Source organism: Bufo gargarizans, chromosome 4, assembly GCF_014858855.1.
Source record: "Bufo gargarizans isolate SCDJY-AF-19 chromosome 4, ASM1485885v1, whole genome shotgun sequence".
Taxonomy (NCBI): Eukaryota; Metazoa; Chordata; class Amphibia; order Anura; family Bufonidae; genus Bufo; species Bufo gargarizans.
In genome coordinates this window covers 514,786,339-514,804,605 of record NC_058083.1, presented here as the reverse complement: position 1 = coordinate 514,804,605, position 18,267 = coordinate 514,786,339, and the positions used below count along the sequence as shown (strand labels likewise).

General features: G+C 42.7%; 1 protein-coding gene across 2 annotated transcripts; it reads left to right on the top strand.

Annotated features, from left to right (window-relative positions):
* Positions 1-2,707: 2,707 nt before the first annotated feature.
* Positions 2,708-10,901, top strand: LOC122934327 (E3 SUMO-protein ligase KIAA1586-like). 2 transcript variants are annotated; one of them, XM_044289709.1, is made up of 8 exons: positions 2,751-2,788; positions 4,215-4,330; positions 4,589-4,745; positions 5,842-5,932; positions 6,017-6,142; positions 6,227-6,316; positions 6,765-7,120; positions 7,157-10,901. In XM_044289709.1, the coding sequence occupies exons 5-8, from the start codon at positions 6,108-6,110 to the stop codon at positions 9,157-9,159; spliced, it is 2,484 nt and encodes an 827-aa protein (XP_044145644.1). In that variant the 5' UTR covers positions 2,751-2,788; positions 4,215-4,330; positions 4,589-4,745; positions 5,842-5,932; positions 6,017-6,107; the 3' UTR covers positions 9,160-10,901. The 2 variants fall into 2 exon arrangements, with proteins under 2 accessions (XP_044145643.1, XP_044145644.1); XM_044289708.1 differs by having other exon boundaries at positions 2,708-2,767; positions 6,765-10,901.
* The last annotated feature ends 7,366 nt before the right edge of the window (positions 10,902-18,267 follow it).

Sequence of the window (18,267 nt, the reverse complement as noted above, 5' to 3'; positions counted from 1 at the left end):
ACTCACATTGGGATAAATTATACTGTGTTGATTTCATACTCGTTAATTGCTCCAATGCGGTACTCACCAGCTGTAAAAAAATATCAATATGTTCCGAATTCATCAGAGGTGGCAATCTGGTGCTCATTAGACGTAAGTTAGTAAAGGGGCCCTCATCTGGTTCTTTAAAACCTTCCTCCCATAGGTCCATCAAGATCTGTAAATCTGGGAAATCATCAACATTAATTCCCAATTCAGAACATGTTTGTTTGTTGGTATTCAAATAAAACTTATGCATTTAAGTCGTCTACAAAAAAAATTAATCCATGTGAAGACATTGAATTTAGTTGTAGGTACAAACGAGAGGCCTCTCTGTAGTACATCTATCTCCGTTTTAGTCAGAATATGGGAAGAAAGATTGATGACTTGGAGACTATGAGTTATAGACGATTGTCCACGCCCCTCATACGATCTCTCAGTTGAATGGATGGATCTATCGTTTCCGATCCCAGTCACCACTTGGTCTCAATGAGAGACTTACTTTCACGTGTTTTATTTAGAATGGTCTCTTTTTGTCTGATGGGTTTAGCTTTTGGTAATTTCTGTGGCAGTGTTCCTCTTGGTTGGCCTATTTCGGTACGAGAAGTGCCGTTTCTAGTTTGGGTTACCCCTTATATCGGGGTCCCCATTATCTAATGATTGGTGATTTGGTGTCCCTACTATAATTTGGGTCTTCCATAACTAATCGATATTATATCACTATTATCCCCTATACATTATTCTCCCCTGTCAATAAACTATAGTTAGTGACTGTGATTAATATTGGGCAATTTTATAAATTTGTTTTCATCTTAATGATAGATATTTCTATCAGATCGAAGCGCCGTGCCTTTATTTCTATTTGAGGTCATTGTCCGGGTTTTAGCGTCTTCCTTTCTCTATACCTGGAGCGATGCGTTCCATTCATGCGTTCCAAGTCCCGGAAGTGACGCGCATGTGTTCCATGCATGCGTTCCACTTAACTGGAAGTGCCCTTTCCGGCGTCTGGAAATGATGATTGGTGCCAGCGTTTAAATCTCAGAGCGTTGGCGGCCGTCACTAGCTACTAGAAATCCCCACATTATCGTTGGGTCAGGTCTTGTGAGTGTGCTGCCAGTAAGTACGATTTTGTATATACAGTATATGCAACAGTATGTTATCAAGAATTTACCCCCAGTTTCTATCTGTTTAAATATATCTAATTTCAGCTTTCTATACGGACTGGCACTGTTTCATCTTAATTTCTGACATTGACCTCAGAGAAGCTAAGTGTCACGAGGGTGTCAAGAGCCACGCCTGACTCCGTTGTACCCGGGGTCAGGAGGTCGCAGCGGTTGGCTGCACGCTCTATGTCAGATAGGGAAGTTTCCTTATTGTAGCTTTCTGGGTTTGCTTTACAAACCCTTTTGGCTCACTCAGGGATCCGTAGCTCCTTCTCTCAGCTGTTCCTTGTCCAGCACTCCCAATCCTCCTTATATTCCCCTCTCACACTTCTCTGGTTGCCAGATATAGAGCTTCCTGCCTGGACATCTATTCTGACCCACTGGAGCTGTGTTGCTGCGTTCTCTGAGTGTTGCCTTAGAACGCTACCCTCCGGATCCCTGTTGGACCTTTGTGGACAATTGTTGCCGTCCACCTGGGTGTTTGTGTTTGTCTGTGTTTGTCTGTCCTCTCCCTGGTGTTTCCCTCTTAGTGCAGTGGTGAGGACTAGCGATCCCACCGGCCCGTTCATTATCTAGGGCTCATTTCAGGGAAAGCCAGGGTTTAGGCACGTGATCGCCGCACGGGTGAGGAACCCGTCTAGGGACGTCAGGGCAGGCAGGTGCCAGCTGCAAGGTGAGTTAGGGGTCACCACCTTTCCCTCTCCCTTGGGCAGGGCTTTCCCTGTTTTCCTCCCTGTGTGTGTTGCCGGTCATTACACTAAGTATCTTTTTTATCCATCTATAGTATTATCCCTACTTTAACATCTGATTAATTAACTAACCCCTGATGAACCGCGGGTTGCGGAAGAAAAGCGTCGGGTTTACTATACAATTTATTGGTACCTTTATCAGTATATTTGGAAATGCTGGGTATCTTCATTCTGTAGGGTTTTTTAGGGTTTGGTCTAGGGCCTAAATACGGAGACAGGGTGCCTCCACCATTAGGGGGCATCCCTGGGCATAGATTTTTTTAGGGACGGGTAGGGACAGATCTCCTAACCACCCAGTTCACTATATATTGCCACCCCCAGAGTATACCTACCGTATACCATTCCCTTGTTATGTATTTGATATATCGTTATTGTTAGGTGAGTGTAACACTTTCTATCAATAGGCATATCCTATTACCCAGGCATGGGATCCAGCCGGTTCTCTCCGGTTCTGCCGAACCGTTTGTTAAAATTACAGGCGGTTCGCAGGACCGGTGAGAAGCAGGGATCCCGACCCGGTCCTGCAGCTGCGCCTGCACCCCTGTATTTTTCAGCCTGCGGCTGTTACTTACAGTCAGTCAGCGTGAGCGTGGCTGTGTGTGTGTCAGCCAGTCTTCCACAGTGCTGCCGCCCTCCCCCCGCCCCCAGCCTCGCAGTCATGGCAACAAAGGGGAGTGTCTTGAGAGTGAGCAGCGCCGCGAAGCTGCCAGCCCAGAACAGAGAAGGAGTCCTCTCACTGTCTGCAGAGTGCCCTAGTTGCTGACAGTCCACACCCCACACACAGCCATGAAAGATTGAAGAGCCGGCTCCTAGCCTAACAGAAAGGAGTCTGGACAGGTCAGGACTCAGGACAGCCTGGTTGGTTGAGTGTGATTTGTGTGACACTAACAAGTTGGCATTAAGGAGGGGACCACAGACCAGGGGCTGAAATTGAAATGTGACAACATAACAAAAATGGAGGGGGCCATGAATCTGTGGGGAGAAGCTATATGAGAAGTTTGAGAACATGGAGGGAGCCATGAATCTGTGGGGAGAAGCTATGTGAGAATATGGAGGGGGCCATGTGGGGAGAAGCAATGTGAGAACATGGAGGGGGCCATGAATCTGTGGGGAGAAGCAATGTGAGAACATGGAGGGGGCCATGTGGGGAGAAGCAATGTGAGAACATGGAGGGGGCCATGTGGGGAGAAGCAATGTGAGAACATGGAGGGGGCCATGTGGGGAGAAGCAATGTGAGAACATGGAGGGGGCCATGTGGGGAGAAGCAATGTGAGAACATGGAGGGGCCATGAATCTGTGGGGAGAAGCAATGTGAGAACATGGAGGGGCCATGAATCTGTGGGGAGAAGCAATGTGAGAACATGGAGGGGCCATGAATCTGTGGGGAGAAGCAATGTGAGAACATGGAGGGGGCCATGTGGGGAGAAGCAATGTGAGAACATGGAGGGGGCCATGTGGGGAGAAACAATGTGAGAACATGGAGGGGCCATGAATCTGTGGGGAGAAGCAATGTGAGAATATGGAGGGGGCCATGTGGGGAGAAACAATGTGAGAACATGGAGGGGGCCATGTGGGGAGAAACAATGTGAGAACATGGAGGGGGCCATGTGGGGAGAAGCAATGTGAGAACATGGAGGGGTCCATGAATCTGTGGGGAGAAGCAATGTGAGAACATGGAGGGGGCCATGTGGGGAGAAGCAATGTGAGAACATGGAGGGGGCCATGTGGGGAGAAGCAATGTGAGAACATGGAGGGGGCCATGTGGGGAGAAACAATGTGAGAACATGGAGGGGGCCATGTGGGGAGAAACAATGTGAGAACATGGAGGGGGCCATGTGGGGAGAAGCAATGTGAGAACATGGAGGGGGCCATGTGGGGAGAAGCAATGTGAGAACATGGAGGGGGCCATGTGGGGAGAAGCAATGTGAGAACATGGAGGGGGCCATGTGGGGAGAAGCAATGTGAGAACATGGAGGGGCCATGAATCTGTGGGGAGAAGCAATGTGAGAATATGGAGGGGGCCATGTGGGGAGAAGCAATGTGAGAACATGGAGGGGGCCATGAATCTGTGGGGAGAAGCAATGTGAGAACACAGAGGGGCCATCTGGGGAGAAACAATGTGAGAACATGGAGGGGCCATGTGGGGAGAAATGTGACATTGAGGGGTGATGGCTGACATGGGGGTCTGATCTGAGGTCTGATTAACAATAGGGGTCTGATTGCTGGTCTGACCTGAGGTGTAATGGAAAAAATGTATTTCTAATTGTTCTCCTCTAAAACCTAGGTGTGTCTTATAAGGCGGAATATAGGTTCCTCAAGCCAGCGATTGTTTGAGGCAGAGAGAAGATAGGAGGACCACACAGAGGAGAAGCCAACTGCTGCTGACGGGACCAGGGCCAGGTGAGCGGCGCGGGAGTGTGTGTTTTGGTTGGGGTGCGCCAAAATGTAGCTTCGCTTTAGTTTGCAAAGCCAACCTGCAGTGTGCTGTCTTCTGCCTCCCCGGTGCTGGCCATTTTCACTCAGCGAGTGAGCACACAGTTCAGTGAGGAGGAGATTCACTTGTCACTGAATGACCTCCCATTCTTTATCAATTTTATCCTTCCCTTAATAGACTGTGCACATGGCTGAAATTATTATTTTTTTCTTTTTTTTATATAGGCACATTACAGGCATTTGCTCTTCTGCATTCTTTGAAACCTATGAAGGATCTAACTACCACTGAGCAATATAGTCCATTTTCCAACGTCATTCGTCATCAACTCCAACCTGAACAGTTCTAAGGACTCTGACCTAATCATCGAAAGCAGTACATGAGGTGAGTTTTAATTTGGACTCTTTTAGGCCAGCATTAATAATTTTTGTTGTTTTTCTCAGTTACAGATGCTGAACCGTGAATTAATGTCAGTGCCAGAAGCTATCTTACATTTAGAACTGGCACTGGATGCATTGAAGTTATGTATAGGCCAGAACCTTTTCATAACTTCGGCGGATCCACCGCCAGCTTAGGGGTTTATTAACACCGGCATCTAAAATGCCAGTGTTAAAAATTGTGTGTCAGAGCTTTTGTACCACTACCTATTGCATAGTCTTAGTCACACAGTCAGCGTTTGTTCATTGATTTTAATCAGTGATTTTCAGCCAAAACCTGGTTAAGGTTTCCACTGTTTTCCACTGCAGAAACAGTTTGACATTGAATTGAATGGAGAGATTCTCACACAGGAAATCAGCAACAAAATCTGCACCATACTTTACACTCCAAAAATCCAACTTTGTAAAAACATGTACCTGTGGGTTTTCTGGTGGAATTTTCAACTATATTTAAAGTCACCTAAGGATTGGCTCAGCCTCAGCTGCATCTCTCAGAGACGTGTGGTTCCTGACACAGACTGAGTGCATGATGGTTTCTATAACATCAGGAGTCTAATTTACTGTGCTCATCACTAGATCCAAAATCAGATATGACATGGCTGTATCCCAAATCATAAATCACTATGATGCAGTCAGCTTTGGTCAGGGGAACCACATAAGTGGCTGACACATGGGGCTGTGTTTCTCTGTTGTGAGAATCAGCCTTTAGTGGTTCAGTTCTACCTTCTCCTGGGTGTAGTCCCCCGGTCAGTAGTGGGGGACCCCGGTCAAGAATCACATAGCAAAAATCCAGCAGTTTAATGACTCTGTGTCATTTGTGTGTGTGATTCTCCTTGACTACGGTGGACTACACTCAGTAATTAAAAGGTTTGTCTGTAACTAATTAAAATTGTCTGTTCAGTTGGGGAAGGCTTTAATAGCAACTAATCATTGGCTTCTTCAAAGGGGTCTTGCAAATTATTTTTCTTACACCAAACTGACATTAGTAAATTACCTTATTTTATATATATATATAATTTTTTTTTTTTTTTTTTTTTTTGCAGTTCTGCACTACAGACTGTTACTGCAGAGAAGGACCTACAGCTATAGATGTCACCCTAGGTCATAATTCAAGCTTGCTTAGCTTTCCTATAGGTGTGTATTTCTTGCTACTCCCTCCATCTTACAATCTATTCTTTGTTTATGGTGTGTTTAATAATGTCTACCTCTGTATTCCAGGAGACATCACCATCTGTATCACTTCATTAATATTGTGTGAAATTGGACCTTATTTCTGAATTAACATCTGATTGTAGCTGTCAAGAGTGATATGACTGGTTGTGTTCAGCATTACAGATTTTTCAGGTTCATTCTTCTATTTTAATTTATATTCATTTGTATTAAGAAAGCTATAAATCAGTTTTTAATACTTTTTTTATATCACCACAGGGTCATCGAATGTATACCAAGACCTACATGGCAACATTCAGCATATGTCATTCAAGTTCCAGGATTTGGGCTACTTAAGATTACCATTTGGTGAGTTTTATTCAGTCTATGTAATTTCCTGATTCTGACAGCTAGGTTCAGAAACAGGCTACTTTACCACTGTCTGGCCCTATCAATCAAAGCATTGAGGGAGGGGCTGGTCACAGAAAGAAGTTGAGCTTGGGTGCCACAAAAGCAATGGTGACACCCTCATTGCACCAAAGGCCTAATCTTCTGTATTTAAAAAAAAAAAATTCTCATAATTTGGAAAGGGAGTCGTAGATCAACAAAAGAGAAAGTGTTTTAATCAGGTGAACAACAACTATGTGTCTATGACAACAGTAGGATAGGAAAGTTGCTGGTAAGAGATTTGGCCAAGCATTAACCAAAAAGTATTTACTTTACAAGCAGTGGAAAAATAATCACGTTCTACTAGGGTATTCGAGCGTTATTTTAGGTTTACTTTAACTGTATTTTTGGTACATATATATCTTTACAGCTACTACTATGTATTGGAAGAAGCTTACACAGTGCCAGCACACACTGAAGACACCTCAAGGTTTGATCAAACCTTTTATTATCTGAAGAATATAAACAAAATGAAGAGACAAGCTACACTGTTTAGTTTTTTCGATTCATCCAGAAAGAAAAAAACAATACAGTCTCAGGAATTGGACTTGTGTGTAAATGACATTAATAATAATGTTGTAGCTAACACTGAGAAGGATGCTGTTCTTAATGAAAATACTATATATGAAATTGACCATGAAGTTCCAATGGAACTGGTTGATAGGCATGATATTGAAAGTGTTGTTGGCAATGATGATGGTACAGTTTCAGATGTGTTAACAGTTGAAGAGGCATGTACAAGCACTATATCATGTTGGTCCAAAAAACAATTTGAATATTTTAGCAAGTTGTTTCCATGGATCCAGGTTAAAAATGGAAAATTAGGTTGCAATGTGTGTAGTAAGGTCAGAGGGTCTTTGGGAATAGAAAAAGCTAAGGCATGCCATGTTTCAGAGGAGTGGAGTAACTTTTTAGTAAAACCAAGTGGCACCCTCAAATTGATTCAGCAGGCCTCTGTTCGCAAAAAAATTAGAGAGCACAGTGTTTCTAAATCTCACAATAAAGCAGAGAAACTTCAGAATACCGCCAAAATTGGCATATTAACAACAGCAATGGACAGGCTCAATGAGAAAGCTATAGCTGCGACAATTCATATTTTTAATATAGTATACAGTTTAGCTTTAAATAATAAGCCTATGGCTGACATAGAAGGAGAAGTTCAATTGCAGAAAATTAATGGTGTGGATGTTGGAGTAGGCCTTCACTCAAGGAAAACTGCCATTACGATAATTCAACATATATCCTCACAAATAAGGAAGGCTTTATTTTCTAAAATTGCCAGTTGTAAGAGCAAATTATGTGTCATAATTGATGAATCCTCAACTGTGGCACAGAAAAGTGTTTTAGTCATCTATATTCGTTGTGAGCTTTCAACACATCAGGATCCTGTCAATGTATTTGTGGATCTTAAAGAGCTTGACTCAACCACTGCTGAGGTGATAACTGAAACACTTTTCAACTGCTTAAGTGAAAATGGATTTGATAAAGATTATTTACAAGATAATCTGATAGGATTTTGCTCAGATGGTGCTAGTGCAATGCTAGGTAGCAAGTCTGGGGTTGCATCTAGAATTGTAAGAGAATTTCCAAACATAGTCATATGGCACTGTTTGAGCCACAGGGTTCAACTTGCTCTTGATGATGCAATTAATTCTGTATCCCAAGTTAATCACTTTAAAATGTTCCTAGAAAAAATATATAGCATATATCATGTATCTAACAAACATCAGTTAGAGCTTCATAACATAGCAGCAGATCTAGAGTTGGAGATAGTAAAGATTGGTAGAATCCTAGGTCCTCGGTGGGTGGCTTGTAGTGCTCGTGCTGCCAAGGCAGTATGGAGAGCGTATCCAGCTCTGTATAAGCACTTTTCGAATTATAAGAATTTCTTGGGAATGAAGAAAAAAATGGAAAACTTGTGTTTCCTAAAAGATCTCGCTTTAATGATCGAAATTCTTGAGGAGCTCTCCCTTTTATCCCTTGCTTTACAAGACCGGGATGTTTCTCTTGTCAAAGCAGACAGACTTCTTTGTCGGTGTATTAGGGCCCTTAAAAACCTAAAAGAAAATCCAGGGAAGCATGAAGTTCAGATTGATACAATGATTAGAACAGAGCCATTTAAAGATATTCCTTTCCAAGTGAGTGCTAAAAACACTGGTCTTCCAAGAGCACAGTTAATTCAGAGCGTAATAGACAATATGAAAAGTAGGTTGTTTTCCACTGCAAATACAAGACAAATGGACAGTGGTACAGTTGTCCAAAACGCAAGCCGCTACAAAAAGTTATTGTCCTTGTTCTCTTTACTTGAACCCAATTCTTGGCCATCTGACCTCACACTATCTCCGTGGCCAGAAGGGGAATGTCAATTAAGACAGTTAAATGAACTGATAAAATGTAACATTCCAGTTAATGATTTCCGGGATTACATAGACAACAGATATTTTTCAGATTGCAGCCTGCCACCCTCTATTCAACAAGCCAAGAAAATTATTCGGGTCATAGCTGTCAGTAGCGCTGAAGCTGAAAGAGGATTTAGTATCATGAATAACATTGCCACACATGAAAGAAGCAGACTTACAGTTTCTAATATATCACATCTTATGACAATCAAAATTCTTGGCAAACCAATATCAAGCTGGGGTCCGGAAATATATGTTAAGTCTTGGTTACGGAGAAACCACCACACTGCCACAGACCTCAGAGTTAAAAAAAAGGCAGCCAAACAATACGATGAAAATTCCACAGCTATTTGGTCTTTGTTTTAATGGGATAGCAATGGAGTTTATTTGTGACACTAAAACAAGCACACCGTAGCTGCAGGAGTGACGTCACGAGCCGGCTCCAGAACGCGCGCACGCGATCCCTTACCACTAGCAGTGCAGCGCTACCGGCCAGGGCGCTAGCAGCATAAAATAAGTTTCTCCCACAGCATAGCCGCTAGTCAGCTGCAGCAAAAATCTAACCCTGAGGTGTGCTTTGATCGGGCACACAGCGTAAAATCAGGTAATACAGCTGTATAGACCAGATCTAAGCATTTGTACAGTCTTTATCTGCAGTGGTGGTTTGTTTTCCTTGTTTTTGGTACTGGTGGTTACCACGTGTGCAAATTCTGGAGTTTATTTGTGGCTTGGGCATTTCCTCATTGCCTGCTGATATAATCTCTGTAGAAAGTGGCAGGTAATAGTTCTGAAAGATCTCAGTTCTTCTCCCTTTCATTATATGCTAACACCTGACAACTTGTGTTTATGGATCACTATATTCAGCTTACCTTATGCTTGTTCATCCTTATATATGTAATCAGCGGTAGTTATCCTTCATAGGCACTTATCCTACCACACCACATTCATGTACCCAGCTTGGCCCTTGGGCAGTTCATTTCATGTATTCAGCTCAATTTTTGGGTGTGTGATTTAACCGTTCAGTTTCTTTTTACATGTATGTATTCAGCTTGGCCCTTGGGCATTTAACCTTATGTACTCAGCTTGACTTCTGGATATGTAATGTAATGTATTTTCATACATATATTTGTATCCCACCAGGGTGGTGCTTTTTCTTTCTCTGTCCACCTTGTCTCTTTAACAATGTTGATATTTAGTACCATTTTTAACATCGAATGTGCTCCAGTTATTTTATAGTTTTTTTTTGCTGTGTTTAGGGAGCATACACTCTAATTAATCTTCTTTGAGTAGTCCTGTAAGCCCGGCCACAACTATTTATGTTGCGCCATGACTAATGGCAGTTTAGGCATGTGGGTTTATTTTGCATTGGTTTTCTCTGTATTAATGACTGGGAGTAGCAGAGCTGAGACCTGGTTGTAGCTTGGCCAGTCCTCAGTTCTTCTCCCTTTCATTACATGCTGACACCTGACAACCTGTGCAGCACTGGAGAGTCCAGTAGATCTAGCTGGTGAAGTGTACTGCATGGCATGTCTGGTGCCACCAGGTAATGTCTGGGAGTAGCAGAGCTGAGACCTGGTTGTAGCTTGGCCAGTCCTCAGTTCTTCTCCCTTTCATTACATGCTGACACCTGACAACCTGTGCAGCACTGGAGAGTCCAGTAGATCTAGCTGGTGAAGTGTACTGCATGGCATGTCTGGTGCCACCAGGTAATGTCTGGGAGTAGCAGAGCTGAGACCTGGTTGTAGCTTGGCCAGTCCTCAGTTCTTCTCCCTTTCATTACATGCTGACACCTGACAACCTGTGCAGCACTGGAGAGTCCAGTAGATCTAGCTGGTGAAGTGTACTGCATGGCATGTCTGGTGCCACCAGGTAATGACTGGGAGTAGCAGAGCTGAGACCTGGTTGTAGCTTGGCCAGTCCTCAGTTCTTCTCCCTTTCAATGGATGCTGACAGATTTTCTGTATGTAATTTTACTGTTGTTTCCAAACCATTATCTTTAACTTTCTTTTGATGATACATCATCAGCCAGCTTTAGTTTTTGATGGAATTCTGTCAATGTGTTCACTAGATATCACATACTTGAAATGGCACATAATGTTTGTGTTGTACCTTACCGTTTGCTGATGAATATTAAAATATAAGATTATAAACTGGTATGTGGATATTTTTTTACCTTGAAAATGAGTTGCATTTGTATTGTTTTTACACTAATTTCATAAATTCTATCGAACAAGAATCCGACATGGGATTCAGCCAGTTCCCTCAGGTGCTCCAGATTCGGTTGTTAAAATTACAGCGGCAGCAGGAGATGAGCGCTTCAATTCCAGAGTTTAGCTCCTAAGGCTTTTTAAAAGTTGAGTGGTATGTGTGTAGTGTATATATAGTGTATTTGTGTGTAGTGTATATATAGTGTATGTAAATATGTCGTGACTGTGTTGCATATATATGGTGTATGTAAATATGTGTCGTGACTCGTGACGCGCTGCGTATCCACCGCTGAGTAGGGAACCTGTTGTTAAAAATTTGAATCCCACCCCTGCTATTACCCCAATTTAATTATTAAAGGTAATTTTAAAAAACACATATACTGTATTCCTCCTTTTCACTGATTGATTTGGATACAAATATTAATTGCATAGTTCTTTGTATTTTTCTTTCTGATACCAAGAGAAATTAAATTTTTAGATAGGGCGACTGCTTGAAAAATAACTGTGGCCTTCAATACTAAAGGTAGATTTACACGGTCCGAATATCGGGCCGATGATCTGGAATCTATGAATGCTTTTTACCGATTATCGGACCAAGCTAAACACTCGTTCATCGGGTAAAGTGATCGAAGGTGCGGACACCTCAATCATCGTTTCCGGGCAGCAGATCCTGGTGTCCAAACAGCGATCTTCTGTCCCAGAGTAATGATTATGTATGAGGATGAGCCTTAGCGATCACTGTGGAGATGATCGCTGAATGTAAATGTAGAGGTCACATCCACTTAACTAGCAGCCGACTGCCAGGAAGGAACGCTTCCTTCCCGGCAATCTGATGCTTATCTGAAAGTCTAAATGCAGCTTAAGGCCCCCTGCACACGGCCGTGTTTCACAGCCGTGTGCGGGCCGTGGAACCGCGGCCTGGATCCCTCCTGAGAGCAGGAGCGCACGGCGTCACTGGTTGCTATGACGCCGTGCGCCCCCTGCTGCCGGCACAGTACAGTAATACACTGGTATAGATCGTACCAGTGTATTACTGTACTGTGCCGGCAGCAGGGAGCGCACGGCGTCATAGCAACCAGTGACGCCGTGCGCTCCTGCTCTCAGGAGGGATCCAGGCCGCGGTTCCACGGCCCGCACACGGCTGTGAACAACGGCCGTGTGCATGGGGCCTAAGACTGAAAAGTAATGGCGGTCATAAATTGTTTTAATACACTAACAAGGGCGGGTGAAAAAAAAGGGAAAAAAGAACCATATAATCCTCACTACCGTGGAGTCGATGTATAAAATTGACAAGTTATGAAAGTCCCCACCTTTCCAAGATGCAGAAAGGTGAGGTTTACATTGGGAAAAACTGCCCATGGATGGGAAGTTTTAGTACTGGGGCTGTCTCATTCTAGTATCTCTTCCAATAATACAGTTTAGGTTAAATAACCATAAATTTTTACAAAAAAATAATACAGTGAATATTACTCATTCCCCGCCAATATGACATTGAATACAAATTGTAATTTCTGCAAATGACCACAAGGGGTCGCCAAGCTACGTAAGGGAAAGATTAAAAAAAATTATTGCTGCTTTCACCAAAGTAATAAACAAAAATGTAAAAGCCACATAGAAAACAAACAAGGCGGATAATGAAAAAAAATTGGTAAGACAAAATTAAAACATCCTGGGTTTTTAGTCATGAATAAAACAATATAAAGTATTATCCTTTGATGATTTTATGGGATTCCGATTCTTTGATACTTTTCTCCTTTTAATTCTTATTCTTCTCTCCTCCAGATAGGATCGTTTCGGAAGTTTCATTAAGCCCATATGGGTGAAGGGATTGCAGTTTGTAGATCCAATACACTTCTTGTTTGTGGAGAGCCTTGAACCTGTGCACATATGTGCAACAAGACACTTGATTCATAGAATGTGTCGGCAGATAAGAACCATTTGGCCCATCCAGTCTGCCCAATATACTGAATACTATGGATAGCCCCTGGCCCTATCTTATATGAAGGATGGCCTTATGCCTATCCCATGCATGCTTAAACTCCTTCACTGTATTTGCAGCTACCACTTCTGCAGGAAGGCTATTCCATGCATCCACTACTCTCTCAGTAAAGTAATACTTCCTGATATTACTTTTAAACCTTAATCTAGTGTTACAGGTTAAAGGTTCTATAACATTATAAGTTATATTAAGTTAAATATTTGATGATCCAGTATATAGAATGATAAAGATTCACAGGTACATTTTTCAATTTAATTTGCAAATGTTTCATGGTAATATTTTTATGGGATTTACTTTCTATAAGAATGTTTGTTTTATTTTTGTTTTTCAAAAAGTGGTTTTATTTATTTATAGTGATGATTTATTATTGATACTACACATTCATACACAACTATATTCTCATATACAGAACTGTATCCTCATATACAGGAAGATATGATATATTTTATACATGATAGCAATATATTGGTCTTGATGTAAATTTAAATTTTATATATTTCAACTGAACGTTTGTAAGGTTTTCAAGATTCTTAAGTTACTTTATAGTAGACCATGTTTTGTTTATACAGGAGGGATGGCAACAGGTGGTCAAGGCATACTCATGTCTCCCAAGAGTTAAAGTCTAAGAATAATAGTTACATTTAGTTAGTTTGAGTCAATAAGTATTGGTATATTGTATATAGGAAAGAGACTGGGCACACCTCCAGATATTGGGCCACTGATTTTAATGGTTAAAAATAGTTAAAAGTAACAATATTCAGGCAGACACTAGTATATTCGGGCGAATAGTGATATATTAAAACCTTATAAACATCAACAATATATATGGCAGACAATATTGTATAAAACCCTATATAAATATAACTAATAAAATACTTAAATAATTAAAAATCCTAAGAATATAATTGGAACCAAAGCGTTAATAATAGTTTGTAAGATAGAGCTCGACAGCAGTCAGGTGAATAGCGCAATAGTGGAGAATGGCAGTCAATCGTAATGGGAGAGTTCCTTAGGAGCTGCCGTGCATTTGAACAACTGAATGAGATAGTTACACTCCGTGTCTCACAGGCAGCTTGGTACTGCCTGTATAGCGCATGCAGTGAAGTTAAGTCAATGCAAGGGGAAGTTAAACATACGGCGGCGTCCCACTGTATGTATACTTCAACAATGTTTCACTGTCCGGTTACTTGATGGCACATTAGGTTATAACGACCTCGAAGCCGGAACGGTCTTACCCGTTTGGTGCGGCTCCAGCCGTCCTACGAAAATCGGATGGACTTGCGTTCTCTTTCCTCCAGAATTTCTTACCCTAGCGTAGATTTATACACGTTGGTCCGCCGGTTTGGCTTCGGATCCAGTTTGGTAATGTCTTCTACGCGGGTTTTCAGTGGACAATGAGTAGCAGTCTTTATCCTTTTGAGTAGTGCACTACTTCTTTAGTTGATGGGGGGTCTGACCAGACGCGTTTCGGGGCTAGAGTATCCCCTTCTTCAGTGATTACCACTGAAGAAGGGGATACTCTAGCCCCGAAACGCGTCTGGTCAGACCCCCCATCAACTAAAGAAGTAGTGCACTACTATCATGAAGATACATTAATCATGCTGAGAACCTGAAATTCTTCATATGAGGCTGAATGAACAGTTACTCCAAATTCCTTATAATGTTCTATCAAGTTATAACTGGTAAGAAAGAAGGGGAATGACAAAGAAGTCATAGCTGCTCAAAGACGCTTCTGAAGAAGACCAAGGAATTCCTGATATGCAAGTCAAAATCTGGGCCCAGGAAAGCTGTGTGTCACGGTAGGGACGGAAAGGGAACACAGCAAAGCAAACAAAACAACTGACTAGGCCCCAAATGCTAGAGAACAAAGGGGTCACCTCCTAGCAATCCCTAAAACACTTTCCCTAAGCTGCTATGCCCATGTGCATATCTCGATGGTAGATATGCACATGCCCACGTACCTAAGACTATAACACACTGAACCAAACACTCAGCGTAAGGGAAATAGGCACCCAGCTCCTTCAACAACTGAAGGAGCTAGCATCACCCTAGAGGCCTAGTCAAAACAGTACCACCCCCCACCCCCTCTCTATGGGTGACATCCGGACACCCAGGCCCAACTTTATCCGCGTGTGCCCTGTGAAAGGCCTTCACAAGGCGGCTAGCATTAACATCGGTAGCCGGAACCCACATTCTTTCCTCGGGATGGTATCCCCTCCAATGCACCAGGTACACGTGAGTTGAGAATTCTAGAGATCTGAAACTCCAGATTACCATCAACCAAAACAGGAGGAGGAAGCAAAGGAGATGGTTTCACATATTTCTTCAACAAGGACCTGTAAAACACATTATGGATCTTCCAGGCCTGCGTAAATTCCAGATGAAATGCCACCAGATTGACAAGGGTCAATAAATCTTGGACCCAATTTCCAAGAGGGTACCTTTAGCTTAATGTTTTTAGTGGACAACCACACCAAATCACCCACATACAGGTCCGGACCAGTCATACGTCTCTTGTCAGCCATACGTTTAGATCTTTCACAATTTTTTTTTCAAATTAACTTGACTCTTCCGCCAGATAGATGACAAAGAGGAAAAGAATCTCTCCTCTTCCGGTATCCCAGAAGATTCGGTCCCAGAAAAAGTACCAAACTGAACGTGAAAACCATATGCGCCAAAAAATTGTGACTTATCAGTTGACTCCTGCCTACAGTTATTCAAGGCAAACGCAGCTAAAGACAAGAATGAGGACCACTCATCCTGATTCTCAGCGACAAAACACCTCAAATAGGTCTCCAGGTTTTGGTTAGTGCGCTCAGTTTGACCATTCGACGGAGGATGAAAAGCCGAAGAGAAAGACAACTAAATACCCAGACGAGAACAAAACGCCATCCAAAACCTGGAAACAAATTGCGTCCCTCTATCAGACACCACATCAGAGGGAATGCCACGTAATTTCACAATGTTATCAATAAAAACCTGAGCAAGAGTTTTCGCATCGGGCAAACCTGATAATGGTACAAAGTGAGCCATCTTGCTGAAGCGGTCCACTACCACCAAAATCACAGTTTTCCCAGAGGAACTCGGCAAATCAGTAATGAAGTCCATGGACAAATGCGTCCAAGGACGAGATGGGATGGACAAAGGAAGAAGAGATCCTGATGGTCGAGTGTGAGCCACTTTCGCGCATGCACAGGTCTCACAAGCTGCTACATAACCCTCAACACCTTTATGCAACCCTGGCCACCAGAATATCCGGGAAATAAGATCTATTGTGGATCTATATCTGTAAAGAATAATTCAAGGCAACTGGACGTACTGTAGATTTCTTGAAAACGTTTCACTCGTTCTTCCAACGAGCTTTCTCAATTCTGAGTGATTGTACAAAAATTCTGGGAATAAATATGTAACTGAATCCACATCTGGTAATTATACCCAGCATTGGGTCAAAGGTATTGGGTCAAACGAGGCGTGAAGGAGGCCATCTACGTAAAAATGGAGAAGCCAAGCTTGAATAGAGGTGGGGGGGTTAGACATCTATTGTCTGCCTTATACAATGCTGTCTTGACACCTTTTTCTGGGAAGTCTTTATCACCTACTGACTCCAATTAGGATAATGGAATCAACACCTTTGACCCAATGCTGGGTATATTTACCAGATGTGGATTCAGTTACATATTTATTCCCAGAATTTTTGTACAATCACTCAGAATTGAGAAAGCTCGTTGGAAGAACGAGTGAAACGTTTTCAAGAAATCTACAGTACGTCCAGTTGCCTTGAATTATTCTTTACAGATATATACCATGACCTGGATAAATGAGAACCTTCACAGACATATTGTGGACCTACTTCCAGGATGTCCCGCAAGGACAGTATCATGATGTTCCTTGAACACTTTGTATCGCAGTTCCGAAGGAACAAACAACTTGCCTGGAGGACAAGAATCAGGTGCCTCCTCTTGAGCCCCCAACACTTCCATCTCCAGCTCGTTGTAAAGAGCAGAAACCACCACCCCATCAGCCAAAATCGGAGCGGGATCCTCCGAATCTCCCCCCTAGGAAAGCTTCGTGACAAAGCACCGCTTTGAAATTTTTAATCCCAGGGCAATAGGTGACCCCAAAATTTTGCAGGTAATCCAGATTCTTATGGTCAGTAAATAATGTAATCGGATGAGTAGCCCCTTCTAGCCAATGACGCCACTCTTCAAAGGACAATTTGATGGCCAACAACTCTCTATTCCCAACATCATAATTTGTTTCAGCGGCCGAGAGTTTCTTGGAGAAAAAAAGCACACGGGCGCCATTTGCTAGGAGAGGGACCCTGCGACAAGACTGCTCCGACTCCCACTTCTGACGCGTCAACCTCCACAATAAAGGGTTGAGACACATCAGGTTGCATCAGAATGGGAGCAGAAGCAAAACATTTCTTAATAGCAGAAAAAGCCTGTAATGCCTCATCCGACCAGAGAAGACAGACCCTCATAAATATCAGGACATCAGATCAGACCCCCATAAATATCAGGACATCAGATCAGGCCCCCATAAATATCAGGACATCAGATCAGCCCACAATGTCAGACCCCCATCAGACCTTATATCAGCCCACATAGTGAGACCCCCAGACCTCAGATCAGATTAAAATAAAAAACATCTATTACCTGTCCTGCACCGCGGCTCCTCTAGCAGAAGTTTGTTTGGGGAAAAAGTGCGTCTTATAAATAAAAAAATACGGTAGGTCTCCAGCCTAAAGTGGCTGATAACAGGGGACAATAGATGTCAATCAGCTGCCCAGCAAGTGCCAAGAACAAACAAATGTGGCTTTTTTAATACATTTCAGACTTGATATCTCAGAGCGTTTACTTTACTGAGCTGTGCAAACAGCGCGTGTGTACCGTGTGTACAACTCCCTTGTGCCTGGGCCAGGACTGTGATCTGACATGTGAAGAATCATGGAGCTGCCCTAAAACTAAACATGAACGAAGGAGCAGGTCCTAGTGCAGGGCACAGTGGTCGCACACTGACACCACACTTGTGAACATGTCCTTTAAGAGAATCCTTCTTTGCTGAGATTATTATCAATGGCAGCTTCACACCATTCTAATAATCTAACAAAACCTGCCCTACCTAAAAGTGGACAATTCAAGGATCGTCCTGCATAGGCAGTGCTCCCACCACTGACTCTTGGTCTGTACATTGAGTACATATTTACTACGCAGCATCCATGGCAGCTCCGGATATCACTGCTCAGTTAGTCACTTGGCTAAATCC